General features: G+C 35.4%; 1 protein-coding gene across 2 annotated transcripts in view; it reads left to right on the top strand.

The window, feature by feature from the left end:
* Positions 1-17,741, top strand: part of DIP2B (disco interacting protein 2 homolog B) — a 168,872-nt gene that overhangs the window by 116,068 nt on the left and 35,063 nt on the right. For both annotated transcript variants that reach the window (XM_025050230.1, XM_015593190.2), the window contains 12 exons: positions 405-515; positions 1,883-2,006; positions 2,622-2,731; positions 5,198-5,300; positions 6,111-6,175; positions 8,187-8,280; positions 8,843-8,962; positions 10,075-10,189; positions 10,736-10,875; positions 11,472-11,608; positions 14,865-14,945; positions 16,917-17,044. In XM_025050230.1, the coding sequence (XP_024905998.1) occupies positions 405-515; positions 1,883-2,006; positions 2,622-2,731; positions 5,198-5,300; positions 6,111-6,175; positions 8,187-8,280; positions 8,843-8,962; positions 10,075-10,189; positions 10,736-10,875; positions 11,472-11,608; positions 14,865-14,945; positions 16,917-17,044 (1,328 nt within the window). The remainder of the gene's footprint in view (positions 1-404; positions 516-1,882; positions 2,007-2,621; positions 2,732-5,197; positions 5,301-6,110; positions 6,176-8,186; positions 8,281-8,842; positions 8,963-10,074; positions 10,190-10,735; positions 10,876-11,471; positions 11,609-14,864; positions 14,946-16,916; positions 17,045-17,741) is intronic.

The following is a 17,741-nucleotide window of genomic DNA, read 5'->3' as shown; positions in this document are numbered from 1 at the left end:
TTCTTTAATATGCTGGTCTGTCTGGAGAGATCCATTACATTTATTTTATTGCTTTAGTCTTACACTAAAATAAATTGCCTTAGATTTCACAAGTAATTAATTTATTACTTCAAGTGAGTTGTTTACTGCTAAATCACCAATAGAATTAAGTGAAAAATTCCTATTATGATGATCAATTGCATTATAGTTCCCAAAATGTGTCTAGAATAATCATGGGAATGAGAGAGGTCTTTTTAGGTTTGTACATCCTTCTAATTAACTTAATTTTCTTTAAGCAATTTAATAATTTGATTTATTTTGTTTACAATAGATGTTTTATATGTAAATGTATATCTTAGAGAATGCATTGAAAGCATTAGTCTTGTTTTTATTCCTCTGTTATTGAATGTTATTATGCATTTTAGGTAGCCCTGGTTTACCCCAACAATGATCCAGTCATGTTTATGGTGGCTTTTTATGGATGTCTCCTGGCAGAAGTGATTCCAGTGCCTATAGAGGTACCTCTTACCAGAAAGGTAACAATGCTAAATTTAAAAGGAATATAGCCTGATGTGACATGGCAGGCACTGGGCTCTTGGATTGGTTGACTTGGTCACAACATTGGAAACACTCTGTTTTCTTAAGCACTCGGCTTCACTTTCTAAAACCATGAAAGTTGTAGAAAATTATTTATTAATATTTAAAGCTTTCATGAAAATAGCATATTTTCAGCTAAGAATATTTCACACTTGATCTCAGCCAAAAGGCCAAGAAGAGATAAGATAGAATATTTATAGTATATCTAACTTAAGAATCATGGAGGCATACTTAACTTTTCAGCAATTACTAGTTATAAAGAGTACCATCCCTGCTTCAGAGACTATAGATAATTCACATTTACAATAGGTGAGATCTTTTCTAAAGGGATTTACTTTAACTGTATTGTACAACCTAGGATTTTCATTAAGCTCATGGGTGATTCAGCGATGTTACTACTTTAGGATATAGGGTTTTACTTTGCCAACACATCAGTCTTACTAAAATGAAGTATATGTAGCAAATTTCCAAATTTAACCAAATAATTTCTCCATGAGCTGTTTGACCCTAATTTTCTCATGCAGTTTATTATTGAGAGTTGATGATAAAGACAAAATATGCTGGAGAATGTAGATTTACAAGAAAAAATTATTTTATGAAAGGAATGAAAAACAAATTGGTAACATCCCTGAAACTCTAGTTGATGGGATATAGTATCTTCAGATTGTTCAGGAAATTGTAGAGTTGTTCTTGTATTATTAAGTTGACAGTGTTTGTGTGACTTCGTAATGATACTTTTAAGGTGACATTTTAATGGAAATACCTTAGATTATATCTTTTGTTTTTTCTCTGTTGTTATTATGAAGCTCAAATCTATCTCTTTTTAAAATAGAATAAATAATGAGTATATGGATTTGGATATAACTGTCCATTCACTTTCATTGTAAATTTGGACCTTTGATGTTCAGTTACGTTATTTATTTTGTTCTGACCTGAATTGCCTTACTTTTGGGTTTGGGGATATAGCTAGGTCAAGACAACTTAACCATGTTTGCATTTATTTCGTTTGCCTGAAATTAAAAGAAGAGCATTGCTGATCTTTGAATAAAATGGTCACATTTGGCTGGCAGAACTCATCATTAGCAATGTCAGATTAATAAAATATTTTATTTGCATTCAGTAAATCATTGTATGGTAGAAATTATTTGGAAGGACATATTGTCACTGGATTTTGACAATTGCCAGAAAACAGTGGGGTTCCATGAATGTTGTCACAGGAGTGCCAGAGCATTACCAAGTGTTAGATTGTAGGCATGGGTGTGCTCACATTCACTACTTTTCCATGTTCATTATCTTTTCTCCACAGGATGCTGGAGGGCAGCAGATTGGCTTCTTGCTAGGAAGCTGTGGTATTGCCTTAGCTCTTACCAGTGAAGTTTGTCTTAAGGGGCTGCCAAAAACTCAGAATGGAGAAATTGTACAGTTTAAAGGTTAGTAATATTTATAACTAAGTTATCAGTTAAAAATTAAAGCTGAGTGCTTAAATTAGCGTTTTAACTTAATAATAGCTAAGTACTTAACATATATTTTCTTAATTAATTCTCACAATCTTATGAAGTAGGTACCATTATTATCCCCATTCTACAGGTTAGGAAACTGAGACACAGAGAGGTTAAGTAACTTGCCCAAAGTCATAGCTAATAAATGGCAGAGCAGCTATTTGAACCTAGATCTGTCTGATTCTACAGCCCACACCCTTAACCTTTATGCTGATGGTTGGAAAAAGCTACTATGTTTATTAAAGCTAAATGCTACATATAGAGAGAGAGGATAGACCACTAACCTCAGTGGACTTCCACTGCCAAATGGACCTCCCAATTGTTGAGGTAATGTCAAGTCCTGGAATTAGCATGTGGAGCAATTGTACTTTTAAAAGAAGGTACAATTATCTGGTAATTTATCACTAAAAACTAATAAAAATAAAGTATTTTACTGATGATAACATAACCGTGATTTGGTCTCTTGAAATTTAAAATGACCAATTCAATGTGAATTCCCTTCTTTATGGCTCAGGCATTTCAGTTTTTATTTTGGGTTGGATTTAGGTTGGCCCCGGCTCAAATGGGTTGTAACAGATTCCAAGTACCTTTCAAAACCACCTAAAGACTGGCAGCCCCACATCTCACCTGCTGGTGCAGAACCAGCATACATTGAGGTAAGTGCTAAGACCAGAACATACATTCCGGCTTTTCTTTAGGCTTCAGATGCTATCTTACAAAATTTAAAATGAACTTTTTGCAGTTTTAATGTTAAAAGATCCTCCTAGTTTGTTAGGTTTCCATCTTTTGGCTCATAATATGCCTTGTTGTGGCCTTCTTAATTATTTTTAACATAAATATACATTCCAGAAAAAGAAAGACAACAAAAAAATTGATCTTTGCCATGTAGGAAAGTCACAAAAGACTTAGAGAAGTACAGAGGTTTAAGAAATGATTTATTGGCAGAGAAACTGGCAGAAATATTTTTCTGCTGCTTGGGGTGGAGGATGGGAAGCAAGAGACTGGAGAAATGAGGAGGAGAAATAGCTGTACTTAATAAGAACAAATTAAACAGAAAAAAAATAAAGAGCAAGAAAAAACAAATGGCCAGAGGGTTCGATATTAAAGGTTAGTTTAGGAATTTGATTGATCAATAACATGATCCAGTTGAGGGATAAAGCATAGAGGCACCAGGCTAAGTGTTTTAAATGTATTGTTTCAATCAGTCCTGTAGACTGTGAGGTGAGAACTGGTATTAAACCTTTTATAAGAGAGGAGACTAAAACTTAAACTTTAGCAACCAACCAAAGGCCATATGACTCAAAAATGGCAGAACTGGAATTCAGACTCACATCTGTTTCACTCTAAAAGCTATGCACTTGACCTGCTTGAGATATATTAGTAAATGCTTACCAACTGTTTGCTAAATTAATGAATAAACAAATGAATGATTTTTAAAAGAAGATTTGGAGAAAAAAATCTACCCAACTGTGAGCCTTGTGGGGGTAACTTTGGTTATAATAAGGAAGAGAGTAGGCAGTAGCTTTGAGGGGTGATGTGGTAATGTTGGCTGCTTTTAAAGACAGAAGAGATCCGAGTATGTTTAAATGACAGAAAGGTAAGCAGGCAATTAGAATACCAAATTTATCCGTCAACTCTCAGTCCCTGTCATCTCTCAGTGATGACATGGTTCATCACTCCGTTCTCCTTAAAGCTGTTCACTGGTTTCCCTGATTACTCTCAGTTCTTCTGCCTCACTGACCACTGCTTTTGATCTTCTTTATTGGTTCTTCCTAAAAGGCGAAGGACCTTCCATTATGTGGTCCCTGCTTAGCAGTCTGGCCCCATGTAGAACTACCATCCTCTTCATGTGTAAGCTTCTGTTATTCTGAATTAACTTACAGTTTTCCTTTGGGACCCTCTTATTATAACCCACAGGACATTGATATGAGTTTAAAGCATCCTGTGGGTAATAGGAAGCTATTAAAGGGTCGTCAGCAGCAGAGTGATAGTAAATGTGTTGTTAAAATATTTATCTTGTTTGGTTGGGTTTGAGAAGGGAAACGGAGAAACCAGCTTTTATAGTTATTCAGGTGAGCTCAAGCTTGTGGTGATGGGGATAGAAAAATGTGGATGGAGTGGAGAGACAGTGAGGAAATAGAAGAGAAAGGGCTTGGAGAGGGAAGAGGCAAGAAAGACTCAGTTTCCTGCCTTGGGCACAACTGGGTAATAGTGGCATCCTTCACTAAGATAGAAAATATAACAAGAAATTTTCATGGGTGTGGGCTGAGGGTGAAGAATACAGTGTTGGATCTGCTGGATCTCACAGGACTATGGGTTATTTGAGGGGAACAATTGACTCTATGTCTGGAGAGAGGTATGGATTGGAAATAGGGAATTGGGAGTCATCAGGAATATGGTACCCTGTTTGAATAAAGTGAAAAGAGAAGAACAGAACTTTCAAGGAATGCCAACCTTTAAGGGATGGGCAGAGAAATTGAACACTATGGGGGGAGAGAGAGAATATGTATAGGAGAGAGGAGTATCACAAAAGCCAAGGAAGGAAAAAGTGTCAAGAAAGGAAGCATCAGATGTTACAGAAAGGTCTGATAAAGTATGCAATATATGCTTTTGATTTAACAATCAAAAAGTTGCTGATCTTGGTAAAAAGCAACTTGAATGGAACATTGAGTTAAAGGCAAAATCATAGTCGATTGATTTGTAGGAATGAATAGGCCATTTCTAGGTCTCCCCTTCTCAAACTGGGAGCTTCTGACAGACCACATCTTACGCACTTTTAACTCTGCAGTGCTAGCCATGTATTTGATACTGTGTTTCTGTTAATGCAGCTCAAGTTTTGTTTTAGCTTCTTTAACAGCCACTTCACATTGATGAATAATTAATCTTTTAAGAATTTAAAATACTTTTGTTGAACTTTGTCATTCCCTAATCCTATCTTTGTGTGATTAGAGTTTGAGGCCCAAGTACACAGTCTCCAATATTCATATGAAACATGTTAAATTAAGCCTATTACCATGGCTTATCTGGGTTTTGTCTTTAGGATTCTAGTTTTATCATTTGAAATAACCTATTTTATTGTGTTTCTTATGTTTTTGTTTTTTTGTGTGTTTTTTTTTTCCTAGTATAAAACAAGCAAAGAAGGGAGTGTAATGGGAGTTACAGTGTCTCGCCTTGCAATGTTGTCTCACTGCCAAGCTCTGTCCCAGGCCTGCAATTATTCTGAAGGTCAGACTTCATCCCATGACTGCCCTCATTGTGAGCCTCAGATATGTGTGACTGCAAGCAGAGTGCTCAGTGATTGGATTGCAGTTAATGACCAAACTCAGAGTGAAATGTTCTAAGACACATTCTTGGCTTGCTTCTTTTTCACAAATACGCTATATTTTAAAGGAACTAAAATTCTGGGCAAACCAAATATGTGAAGTATGATTTCTAGAGTGCAGAAATAGAAAGCTAATTAAAACCATGTGTTCATTATTAGCTGTGGAATGTCAGGTATCTCCATCTTCCCATGTATAGAGAGCTGCCACCAGCTGTACGTTTGGCATTAGAGTCAAAGAAATTCAGTTACCAAAAAGCACAAATTAAAACACAAAAATGTATTCTGTAGAATGCTTAGAAGTATATTTGTGTATGTAGAATATTACATACATGTGTGTATGTGTGTGTGTATACCAACATTTTTTATTTTCTCTGGGAAGTATAATTTTTTTACATGTGTTTGTGAAACTTCTGAAGTTTCTAAAATAAACGTGTTTCTCATATAATTAGGAAAAAAGTATTACCTCTCAGAAGACAGTGCCTAAGTCATAAAGAGTTTCAAACTCATTGTCTCTTCTGTAGCCATGTCACTCTCTGATCAGTTCCCCAGCCAGTTTGAGGGGATCGTCAAGTAATCAAAAGACTCAGAGCTTTCAGCAGTCTCTTTAAAAGTACTAAATCAGCTGTTTATTAGAGGCAAGTGACATGATTTTGCTATTTAATGCAAAAAATGATTTCCTTGGTTGACTTTTTAAAAAATTTTTTCTATTTTAGGGGAAACAGTAGTAAACGTTTTAGACTTTAAGAAGGATGCTGGGCTGTGGCATGGCATGTTTGCGGTAAGCTACTCAGAATTAAGGCCTTTACAGTTAATTGTGCTTGTAATTCAGGTCAGTATGCATGCTGTATAACCAGAGTATCTCTCAGTGCTTGTTGGAAATTTAAGCCCCCAAAAGATCAATCATATTTTCCAGAGGAATTTGATTTTATAATATAAATGGTAATTTTTTTAAAAGGAGAATGTGATTCTGTTTTTTCTTCATTGTGTGGTTGGGCAAACTCCTTACATAATAGTATATGGGAGAATTTAGGATCAATTTTTAAAACATCTGCTATGATGGCTCAAAGCTTAAAAGATTCTACAAATGCTTATATATTTATTTATGATTTTAAAAAGTGTGTTTGAGATTTGCCTCTTCTTTCTGAAAAAAGGATTACATAAATATATTTAGAACTTGACAACTGTGGATAATAACATCTAACCTTTTCATTGGATAAAATGTATTGAATGAGTTCATACTGCAATTAAAGAATAGAGTTATAAGGTAAATCGGGCTACCTTCCATAATTGAGGAACAGGTAACATGCTGTGAGAGTTAGAGGTGAGTTCTTCTCAGCTTTGGCACCAGGCTATTTTTATGGAAGAGGTGCCAATTGAGTTGGACTTTGAAAAATGGGTAAGATTTAGCCATATAGAGATACTTTTGTGGTAGAGGTAGAGAGAGGGGACATTTCAAGTGGGGAAAACTACCGTATGTAGCATGGTGATTGGGAGGGGACAGAGAAGAGAAACAGGATCCTAGAGCTGAAAAGGATCTTTTGAGAGTATCTCATCCGGCTTCCTTACACATTGCAGGAGTCTGAGAAAAGGTATAAATTCATGGCGGAAGTGTAGGAGGATCCCTTTTCACCCAGAACCCATCAAATTACTAAGACTCTTATTCCTTGAGCATACATTCTGGCTCTTTTCTGAAGAAGTTAAAAAACCTTTATGAGGAGTTAGAGGGACATGCATGAAGTCTTAGTTATAAAAACCATTCTTTTCCTGAAATCCAAAAGGTAGTCACCATAATTAGAAACTTGGGGCAGAGAGGAAAAAGAGGTTACCAATAGTATCTTGGTTTCTTTGGGCTACTTTGGTGGTGAGCGAAATTACCAGCCTAAGTAAGTACCAATACTTAGTTACTCTGCCGGGCTGAGTTTCTTTGGGGACTGGAGATCTGGGTATATTCATTCGTTTGGATGGCAGGAGAGACACCAAATTGCATGACTCCCTCAGCTCACTCAATTTTATCTACTCAAATACCCAACAGGTCTGGGCAGGACCTCCTATAAGCAACAGGATATTTTGATTTCTTATTTTGTGATACCCAACCCTTTGTGGTATGTGGCAAATGCAAGCATGATGAAAGCACTTAGTGGGTTGGGGGTAGTTTGGCAGTATCTATTAAATTTATAGAATATATATCCTATGACCCAGCAGTACCACTTTTCTATATCTACCCTAGAGAAACTCTTATACATATACCCAGGGAAGTAGGTATAAATATGTTCCTTGAAACATTGTTTATAATAACAAAAAAACTGTCGATAATAGGGAAATGTCAAAATAAATCGTGGTATAGTACCACTATGTAGCATACTATGCAGTAGTTAAAAAAAAATTAGATAGATCTCATATTCATGTGCATAGATTTAGCTCTTAAACCATTTAAGTGAAAAAAAGTATGTTGCAGACATATGTATAGTATGATGCCTTTTATGTTAAAAATACTTTCTGTTTCTATGGAGACAAATATATATGTAAATACATAGAGAAAGGACTAGAAGGATACATGCCAGATTCACAACAGTGGTAATCTCTGAGGAGGAAAGGAGAGAACCAGGTTTAAGGGTAGGTAGCAAAGGAGACCAACCTTATAGTTAATATTTCATATTTTTTTCAAAGAGCATGTATTTAGGTATTTGTTACATGTGTGATTAAAATCGTTAACAAAAATATCAGTTCAATTTTAAAATGCAATGTATGTATTTAGTGCTGATTACTTTTTATCTTTCGTTGCTTTTCAGAATGTAATGAATAAGATGCATACAATTAGTGTACCCTACTCTGTTATGAAGACTTGCCCTCTCTCTTGGGTCCAAAGAGTACATGCCCACAAAGGTAGGTACTCACAGCACCTACGCTTTAATTATGTGACTATTTAAACTAAGATTTCATGGATTTTCAAATTTCCCTTGTAGGGACATAATTCTATGCCTTGGTGGCTTGTCAAATTTTGGAGTTCAATTGCTAAAATTTCATCTTGTCAATTTCCTCTTACATGACATTCTTTCTTAAGAGTTCAGACAAACTGGGGGAGCGTTTGAGATCTTGCTCCCCAGCATATGTCATCAGTTTGGCTCAAATAAATGTATAAAAATTTTATTAAAAAAAGTTGAGATAAATTTGCCTGAATTTAAGCCCTACATTAGATTTTTTGGGTGCTTTGTTGGCTAAGGTATGTGGTTCATGCATATAGGTCACAGTGAGCAAAACAATTATATGTCTAGTTGGTGCCTGCTGCCTCAGAGCACCTGGCATAATTTCTTTGAAACCTTTTTTATTTTCTTTATTTGAAAATCATGATCCCTAAAATAAGTAAAAATGTTTTTATTATAGTATATTAAGTATCTACCAAATTTAGCATGTATATGTGTGTTAAATTTATCCCTTTTGTTTGTAGCCAAGGTAGCTTTAGTAAAATGTCGAGACTTGCACTGGGCTATGATGGCACATCGGGACCAAAGAGATGTGAGCTTGAGTTCTCTCCGGATGTTAATTGTGACTGATGGAGCTAATCCCTGTGAGTATTTCTAGAGTGTGGTTCTGGGACCATTTATTCCCTTGGTAGGTTGAAGTTTTTGCCCTTTTTCTATAAGCATTTTTTTAACATTTGTTAAAAAGGAACCCCATACCCATTAGTAGTCACTCTCCATTTTCCCCCCACTGTCCTCTCATCCTAGGCAACTTCTAATCTACTTTCTGTCTCTATAGGTATACTTATTCTGGACATTTTATATAAATGTAATGATATTATATTGGTCTTTGTGACAGGCTTCTTTCACTTAACATAATGTTTTTAAGGTTCATCCATGTTGTAGCATATGTCCATACTTCACTTTTTATATTGCCATTTAATATTCCATTATATAAGTATACCACATTTATTTATCTGTTCATCATTTGATGGATCCATACACTTTTAAAACCACTCCTTCTTGTTCACTCATTTATTTCTTTTTATTATCATGTAACTAAAAAGAATGATAAGAAGGTGACTTGATGTAACCAAGTGTCTGGACTTTGTGCAAATTCCCCCTAGCAGCAAATCAGATTTGCAAAAGCTTTTAGAGATCTATGATATTACCAGCTTTTTCGTACAAGCACAAACATCCTGAGCCTCCTGATTTACCTGGAATCAGGTAAAACGTTAGCTACTATGTTCTTCATCATGGATTTTTGCCAGTAGTCAACGTTAATCATTCTGATATAAAACACAGAAATGAAATTGACCTTAATATGAATTAAATCAGAGAATATCACATAGAAGAGGGTGGAACTAAGCCAGAGTGTTAATACTGCACTGGCAAAATAGTTTTCAGGAACAGTTGCTCAGTTCTGAGCTGGCCACAGTGTCTCTCTGCTGTTGATTGGACAGTTTGATAGGAACAGCTTTATTCCAAGTTGTAACTTTAAATAGTGTCATTGACCTTTCATGGTCTGGATGAGAGTTAATTTGTCCTTGAAATGTATCAGTCATCTCACAGGCACAGTAAAATGTTTGGATTGAATTAATGATGTACAGTGAGAGTTGTCATGAGAAACAAGTATGTCAGCTTTTCACTCTTTACCAGTTTCCTGCAGTAATGAAAATCATCATTTCAGCTTTCAAGTTGATCTGTTCCAACTCCTTAGGGTCTGTGTCATCCTGTGATGCCTTCCTGAGTCTGTTCCAGAGCCATGGACTGAAACCTGAGGCCATCTGTCCATGTGCCACTTCTGCTGAAGCCATGACTGTCGCAATCCGCAGGTACTGTTCAGAACAGTGCTCTTCAATATGTTACAACTTTGATCAAATGTGCAATATTTACCAGGCAGTGACAAGGGGTGTTAACTAATTTTCTGCTTCATAAGTCTAAAAGTGAAAATGACTTTGTAAAATAGTTTGAAGCATCTCATTTATTCTTCCCACTCTTGCACTAAGTGTAACTGATAAACTGAAAATTTAATTTAATGATTCTCATCTTTTATTTGTGAATTAGTTCTTTTTCTGTGTTGTTTTGCTTTTCAGCATCCTTGGTTATCATCCTAGACTAAAAATAGGCTATTCTTAATTATAGTGTAAATATGGAAAGTACATTTATAGTACACTCAAGACCAATGTATTCTGAACAACCGATTAAAATTTTTTCCCATGGTTTGTACATGTGAATTTGATTAATTTGGCATGTCTTTGGTAGAGAAATTATTTTTTGTGTGCGTGCATGGTAGCCAGAGGAAATTTGCTTTCCTACATATTCATACTTTTCCGTTGATATTTAATTTGCCAAATTTGATGAGTTTATTTCGTTTTCAGGCCTGGAGTCCCAGGGGCCCCTTTGCCAGGAAGAGCCATTCTCTCAATGAATGGGTTGAGCTATGGGGTAATACGGGTCAATACTGAAGATAAAAATTCAGCACTGACAGTCCAGGATGTGGGACACGTAATGCCTGGTGGTGAGTTCTCAGGAAGGCCATTGGTTTTTCATAAAGATATGTTATGAGGAATCTAAAATTTAGTGCTTAGTTCGTTTCTTAAAGTTTCTCTAACCGTTAAGTGATTTTAACTATACTTACCTTCCAGCTGTATTGTATGATTTAATTGAAAATGCTAATTATAATTGTTCATAGGGAAAGCTAAGTACTGAGTGATATCAGTGTTGTCTGGTTTTCACTGTAAATGCTAAGCCATTGGACTAGCAGAAAAAGCACACTGCTTCTGTGAGTGTTTGAGTTTGATCTGCCTAGGGTTAAATAATCTAACCTGTTTCTTTGGACTTGGCAGTCATTTTTAATATGCCACTATCTTCAAAAGCTTCAGTCTACATCAGTTGTGTGTTTTATTTGCTGAATTAAAAAAATGTTAGGGCTAAAAGATGGAAAATTAAAATAACTATGTAGTTTCAGGTCTATTTTTAGCATTCTTATTTGATATTCTTACTTAATAAGCACTCAGTGAATTCAAAACTTACCCGGATTCACAAGGATGAAGCTGTTATTTTGCAAAGGTTTTCCAGGATCCCTGTCCCTTAACTTTATTTTCTGTACACTAGGGATGATGTGCATTGTGAGACCCGATGGACCTCCCCAACTCTGCAAAACAGATGAAATTGGAGAAATCTGTGTCAGCTCCAGGACAGGAGGCATGATGTACTTTGGGCTTGCTGGTGTGACCAAAAATACATTTGAGGTACATGATATTAAAATTTCACAGAAAAAATGTTTGGTGAGGGTATCACTAGGGCAGATGAACTGCCAAATGGGAACTAAAGTAGTGGTTTGAGAGTGTGTACTCCAAAGCTAGACTGCCCAAGTTCAAATCCTAACTCTGCCACTCACTAGCTGACCTTAAGTGAGTTGCTTAATCTCTCTGTGCCCCAATTTCTTTATCTTTAAAATGTGAGTAATCATAGTGCCTGTCTCTCAGGATTGTTGTGAGAACTAAATGAGTTGATGTTTGTAAAGTGCTTAGAACAGCACCTGCACACAGAAGTACTACTGCTTATCTGTTAAATAAATAAACAGTAAGAGTCCTCACAAAAATCGCTCTGGTGAATATGCCATGGTTTGGGCTTTATAAGCCCCAAAATTTAATTGTGAGAGTATATAGTGAGAATGGATCTCTCTCTCAAGTGTAGTCTCAAGTAAACTGAACTTATAAAGACCGATATCAGCTTACTAATGAAAAATGAAGAACCATCCTATCACAGGGGCAGAGATTGCTCCCATTATTCAAACTTTCACTCAGACAGGTATTTATTGAACACCCTCTATACATCTGGCACTGTTCTAGTTGCTTGGGGTACATCAGGAGAATAAACAAATAGCTCCTCAAATAGCTCATATTCTAGTGTAACTAGCATATTGATTTTCAGTAGGCAGTTCTTTATGTGAAGCCCAATTGTAATGGAAGTTTGCCTGGTGAGCCTAAAATTCAGACAGGCATAATTAATTTTCTATATTTCATAATTGGGATTTACCTGCCTCAGGTTACCTTTTAGGGAATGGAGAACTCCAGTTTATGGGCCATGTCCCCTTTACACTAGATAGGGCCTATATGACCATTGCCAATTTTCAGTTCTTCAGATTTCCTTCTTTTGTAATCTAGACTGGTGATTCTCAAAATGGCAGGGCACGCCCGTCTGCCATCCCATTTGAAAATCAGAGCATGTAATTATGTAGTAATAGATGTAACTGCCGGAAGGGTGTTATCTCTGTAAATGATATGGTATCTGAAAAAGGTTAAGAATTCCTGAGACAACCATCATTTGTGTTTACAGAGCCTAAAATGGTATAATATAAATTATTAAATTCCTGTCTGTTATTGCCATCATTGTCACTGTTACTGCTGCCTTCTTGCCCTACTGTCGAAAGTTATGACCAAATCACCTTGATAAGTGTAGACATTCATAAACTCTTCAAGCATATGTTTACTGCCAGGTTTACTTTTAGGTGACTGATTACCTCTGCTGAATGTACATATATTTTACTAATTTAAATCTCACCCTGTTTATCTTATTTTAAAATGCTTGGACTACATATATTTCCAAAACCTGAATTTTTCTTTAATGCATTTTCCTTACTGTAAACAAGATCCTCAAGCAGTGTTTGAAGATGCTGATAATAGTTTATTATGATGCTTTCTTATGAGGACAACTGCCTAACCACATATCTTATTTATTACCAAACTGCTAGGTCCATGGTCCATAGTGATAAAGAAATTTTGAAATCTGTGGTATAAATGTAATGATAGTGAAGTAGGATAAAATTCCAACCAAAAAAGGAGAAAACCATTGCATTGTTTTTGCAAATTAAAGTTTCTAATTCTTGCTAGGTTCTTATATTTAAACCCTTAAGAATTTTCCAACGTAGTTATCATTTCTCTAGGACAAAAGACATAGTAATGACTGGTCAGAAAATAAAAGTGTGTTTTAAAAATAAGCCACTGGTGAGAAAAACTTATGTAACTCATAGGAGATCAAAGAGCTAATTTTCCATTCCAAACTTAATAGTTGTTTGATTTGAGACAAATGAAACTTTTTTAAAAAATTTATTTAAATCAGTTTCAAGTATACAGTACATTGGTTAGACATCCATATAGTTCATAAAACGATCCCCCCAATTGCTCTGTCCCTACCCTGGCCCTCCACCTAGCCATCATATTAATGCTAACTACATTCCCTCTGCCGTGCTCCCCATCCCCGTGACCAAATATCAACTACTAATTTGTACTTCTTTAACCCTTCACCCCATTAGACAAATGAAACTTTCTGTGCTTTCTCATCTGTAAAATGGAAGTAATAATCTTGTTTCATAAAGTTGTCTTGAATAACTGTAAAGCAACTGGCCCTGTGGCTGGCACATAATAAGCATTTAATAAATGTTCTTATAATTCTCTGTATAAATATATATAAAAAATTTTTTTAAATTAAAGGGAAAACCAATCAACAGACTGTTTATCTTTTATAAACAGACTATTTATAAAAGAAATACAAATGGCCAGTAAACAAAAGAAAGAAAATTCATCCATAGTACTAGTAATAAAGAAATGCAATTAGTAACAGTGGGATATCTTTTTTTGCCTACCAGATTAGCAAACTTTGGAAAATTGATAACATGTAGTATGAGTCAGAGTATAGGAAAAACAAACATTCTGATATGGTATTTGGGGAGTGTAATTGATATAACTGTTTTGTAGGACTACAGCCTGTTAAAAGAACTCATGCCTTATACAAATGCATAAAATTATATATAGGAGTATTCAGTAAAGCACTGTTCGTAATAGTGAAAAGTTAGAATGACCTACACAGCCATAAAGACTAGTTACTTTCTAATAGCTACTAATTCTGATAGTTTCCTAAGTACTGATTCTGGGCCAGACACTCTGCAAATCTGTTTACATTCCCCTAATCTTTACCCTGAGCCTGTGAGAGGCATTGGGAATTTCATTTTATGGCCAAAGAAACAGGTTTAGCGAAGTCCAGGAACTTGCCCAGGGTCCACATTACTAGTAAGTAGCAGAGCCAGAAATTGAACTTACGTTTGACTCCAAGGGCTGTGCTATCCTGTCCTCCATGCGATATTATGTTACAGAACTATTGTACAAAGGGAGCTAGATAGACTATTACCAACTTGTAAAGCTATCCAAGATATGTTATGTGAAAAGGCAAGTTGCAAAGCAGTATATATAATATGATCCCTTTTTTAAAAAAATAATTCTTACTATGTAAATATATGCATTGTAAAAAAAGTCCAGAGAGATAAACAACAAATCATAAATGTTTATTATCTCTTAAAGGGGTAGGATTCCTATATTTACTATTTATATAATTTTAGTTTTCAGCAGGTAGGTGTTACTTGTTTATAACTTTTTAAAAGACTTAAAAAATCAAATATATTTTTTTTACAAAGGGTCAGATTTTCACTTTCTTCTTTCTATCTTCTAGGTGATTCCAGTGAATTCTGCAGGCTCTCCTGTCGGGGATGTGCCATTCATTCGATCAGGATTGCTGGGGTTTGTAGGGCCAGTAAGTGATGCTTTCGTGTTTGATTTGGTGCCTCTGATCCAAATATTTGGACTTTAATTCACAGAACAGAACAAATTCTGATTAGTCCAAGAATATTATAAGGCCACTTAACTTATATTTAGAGCAGTTCCTGTAAGAATGTTAAAAATGAGTTAATATTTATTACTTTTATTACCCAAATTCTTTTGACTCTTTTATATTAAGACATTATTTTTTACTTTCAAAAACTCTTTTCACTTATTCTTGCTACCTTTCTTTGACTTGATTAATAAGTTTAAATAAGTTAGAAGAGTGCTGAGAAAAGTCACCTTCAGGAGCAAAGGAAAACAATTTGTTTTCCAGCAAATAATATTTACAGTCACTGGATAGACACAAAGCTGTTCTCAAAGAGTTCACAGCTTAGCTTCATGAACCAACAAGAAGGGCAGAGAGCTAGATTATGAAAGGCCTTGCATGAAATAATGGGAAGTTTGGATTTTATTTTATAAGTGATAGGCATTCATTATCATAGTTAAGCCCACATACTTCCATCCATCTCTAATTACCTCCTTATGCACTCTTTCTTCTTCTCTTAACAGCTTGAGTCATATAAGAAAAGACCTAATTTTATTTCATTTTCTCCACCATTTATGGGAAATGATGGGGACGAGGACATACCTCTAAGAGAATCACTTTCGTAGAAAGAGGTCTATAAGTCTATACCTGCTGTCTTGATTTCTTTACCCAACACCAAGAAATTCTCAAATACCCAACCTCTCTTTAGCTTACTGCTACACTGTTGATGTCCAAGATGGAGCTCCAGCCATCACATCTACATTCTAGGAAACAGGACAGAAGAAAGGACACGGTCCTACTATCTCTTAAGGGAGATTCCCTGAAGCTGCTGAAAAGCATTTCTACATATCTTATCATTCTGAACTAATCACATGGCTATGTCTAGTTGCTAGGGAGGCTGAAATGCAGTCTTCATTTTGATTAGCCATGCCCAGCTAAAAAATATATTACTGTGAAAGAAATGGAGAAATGGACATGGGAGACTAACAGTGACTGTCTCATTTCTTTTATTTATTTCCTCCATAGCACTTTTCAGGCTATGTTGGAGATGGCTGGTTCTCTTCTATCTTCTGGGATGGACTAGTAGCTTCTTGAGACTAGAAGTCGTGTCTTACTTCCATAGCCTACCTAGTCACTGTGTGGCACTGCATTGTAAATCAATGAGTGACTTTCACGTAGAGATGACTACTAGATAATGAATAAATATAAATGACCCAAGAAATCTAGGAATTCTGTAATGAACGGAAAAAGTTATGTTATTGTAAATGGGTCTGGGAGAATTATTGATAATAATTATATTAAACAATAAAATTATTTATACAGTTATGTATAAACAATAAAATTATTTATACAGATGCTTTTAGGACATTGACAGCAGCCTTTCCTGCAGCTCCGTTATCTTACTGAAAAGGAGAGGTTCCTACAGTGTTTCTTTGACTTTTCCTTATTAGCCTATTTCTAATCTTGCCAGATGGAAACAGCATTACTCTTATAAACTTGAAGTAGTCATTCTCACGTTAAAACTGTTTTAATCTCTTCCTAATTTTAGTATTAAATAACTTAATATTTTTCTCTGTATCCATCCCATGATAAGTACAGAAGATGAACTAATACATAATCATGGCTGGGAAAATAAACTGTGCTTGTATGCCATCCTAGTTGCTTTCTTATAAAATTCCTCCCTAAGAATAAATATGAATGGGTTCCCCTCTTATCTACTGTGAGACCTCATTAATCATAAGATGCCACTGATTTCCAAGATGTTGAGATGTGAAACACTTTCTTAAAATCCAAAAAGTATGGTTTGGTTTTTTTTTTTCTTATATTTTTGATAAGATTTATTTCAAGGCAGGAAGTAAAATGTCTGTTTTACACTGTAAATTATGGAAATCAAGGTAAATCATTATTACCTTTCAGGGCAGCTTGGTGTTCGTGGTTGGAAAAATGGACGGGTTACTGATGGTTAGTGGTCGAAGACATAATGCTGATGACATTGTGGCTACTGGATTGGCTGTTGAATCAATAAAGACTGTTTATAGAGGAAGGTGAGTAGTACAAAGTTCAAATGTTAGCATTATAGGGTGATTTGAGTTGTATTGTGTAGATTCTCTTTCCAAATGATTAGGTTATTTTTGGTTAAGCGTAGCAGAAACCAGGCTTTGAATATTTATCTTAAAATATCTTTGTAATTGAGAGGAATAAGGTATACTCATATCCTGTATTTCAGTTTTTAATGGACTCAAGGAAATTCTATGTTCCTACAGTCATTCCTTCAGTACATAAGTAGTCCCATTCAGTCTGATGGAGATAAATGCTACTCTGCAGGATTGTTTCTGTTACTAAATTATTATATCATCTTTAACACAGGGATTGACGTAGTACTTAAGTGCTAATTTCAAATTCCATGGATGAAGTCAATTATATATCCTTTTTTCTTTGCTTTAATGCAAGAAAAGATATTTGGTATATATTCGAATAATTGATGTCCTATTCAGTAGTCTTTAAAGCGACCTTGGTGTATCCTTTTAATTTTTAAAGAAGAAAAATTAAACCAACAGAAAACCAGTTCCTGAAACGTGTAGTTCTTTGTAACGGTGTGGCTTCCTATGAGATATAAACTCTGTGGAGCACTAGACCTGTCTTTGGTCACAGCTGTGTTTCCAGCACTGAGCACAGTACCTGGCACACAGTAGGTGTTCAATAAATATGTGTGGATGGAAAGAAGGAAAGAAAGGCAGGGAA

Source organism: Pteropus alecto, unplaced genomic scaffold (assembly GCF_000325575.1).
Source record: "Pteropus alecto unplaced genomic scaffold, ASM32557v1 scaffold196, whole genome shotgun sequence".
NCBI classification, from domain to species: domain Eukaryota; kingdom Metazoa; phylum Chordata; class Mammalia; order Chiroptera; family Pteropodidae; genus Pteropus; species Pteropus alecto.
The sequence above is the reverse complement of the archived record's forward strand: the minus strand, read 5'-3'. Positions and strand labels throughout refer to the sequence as shown.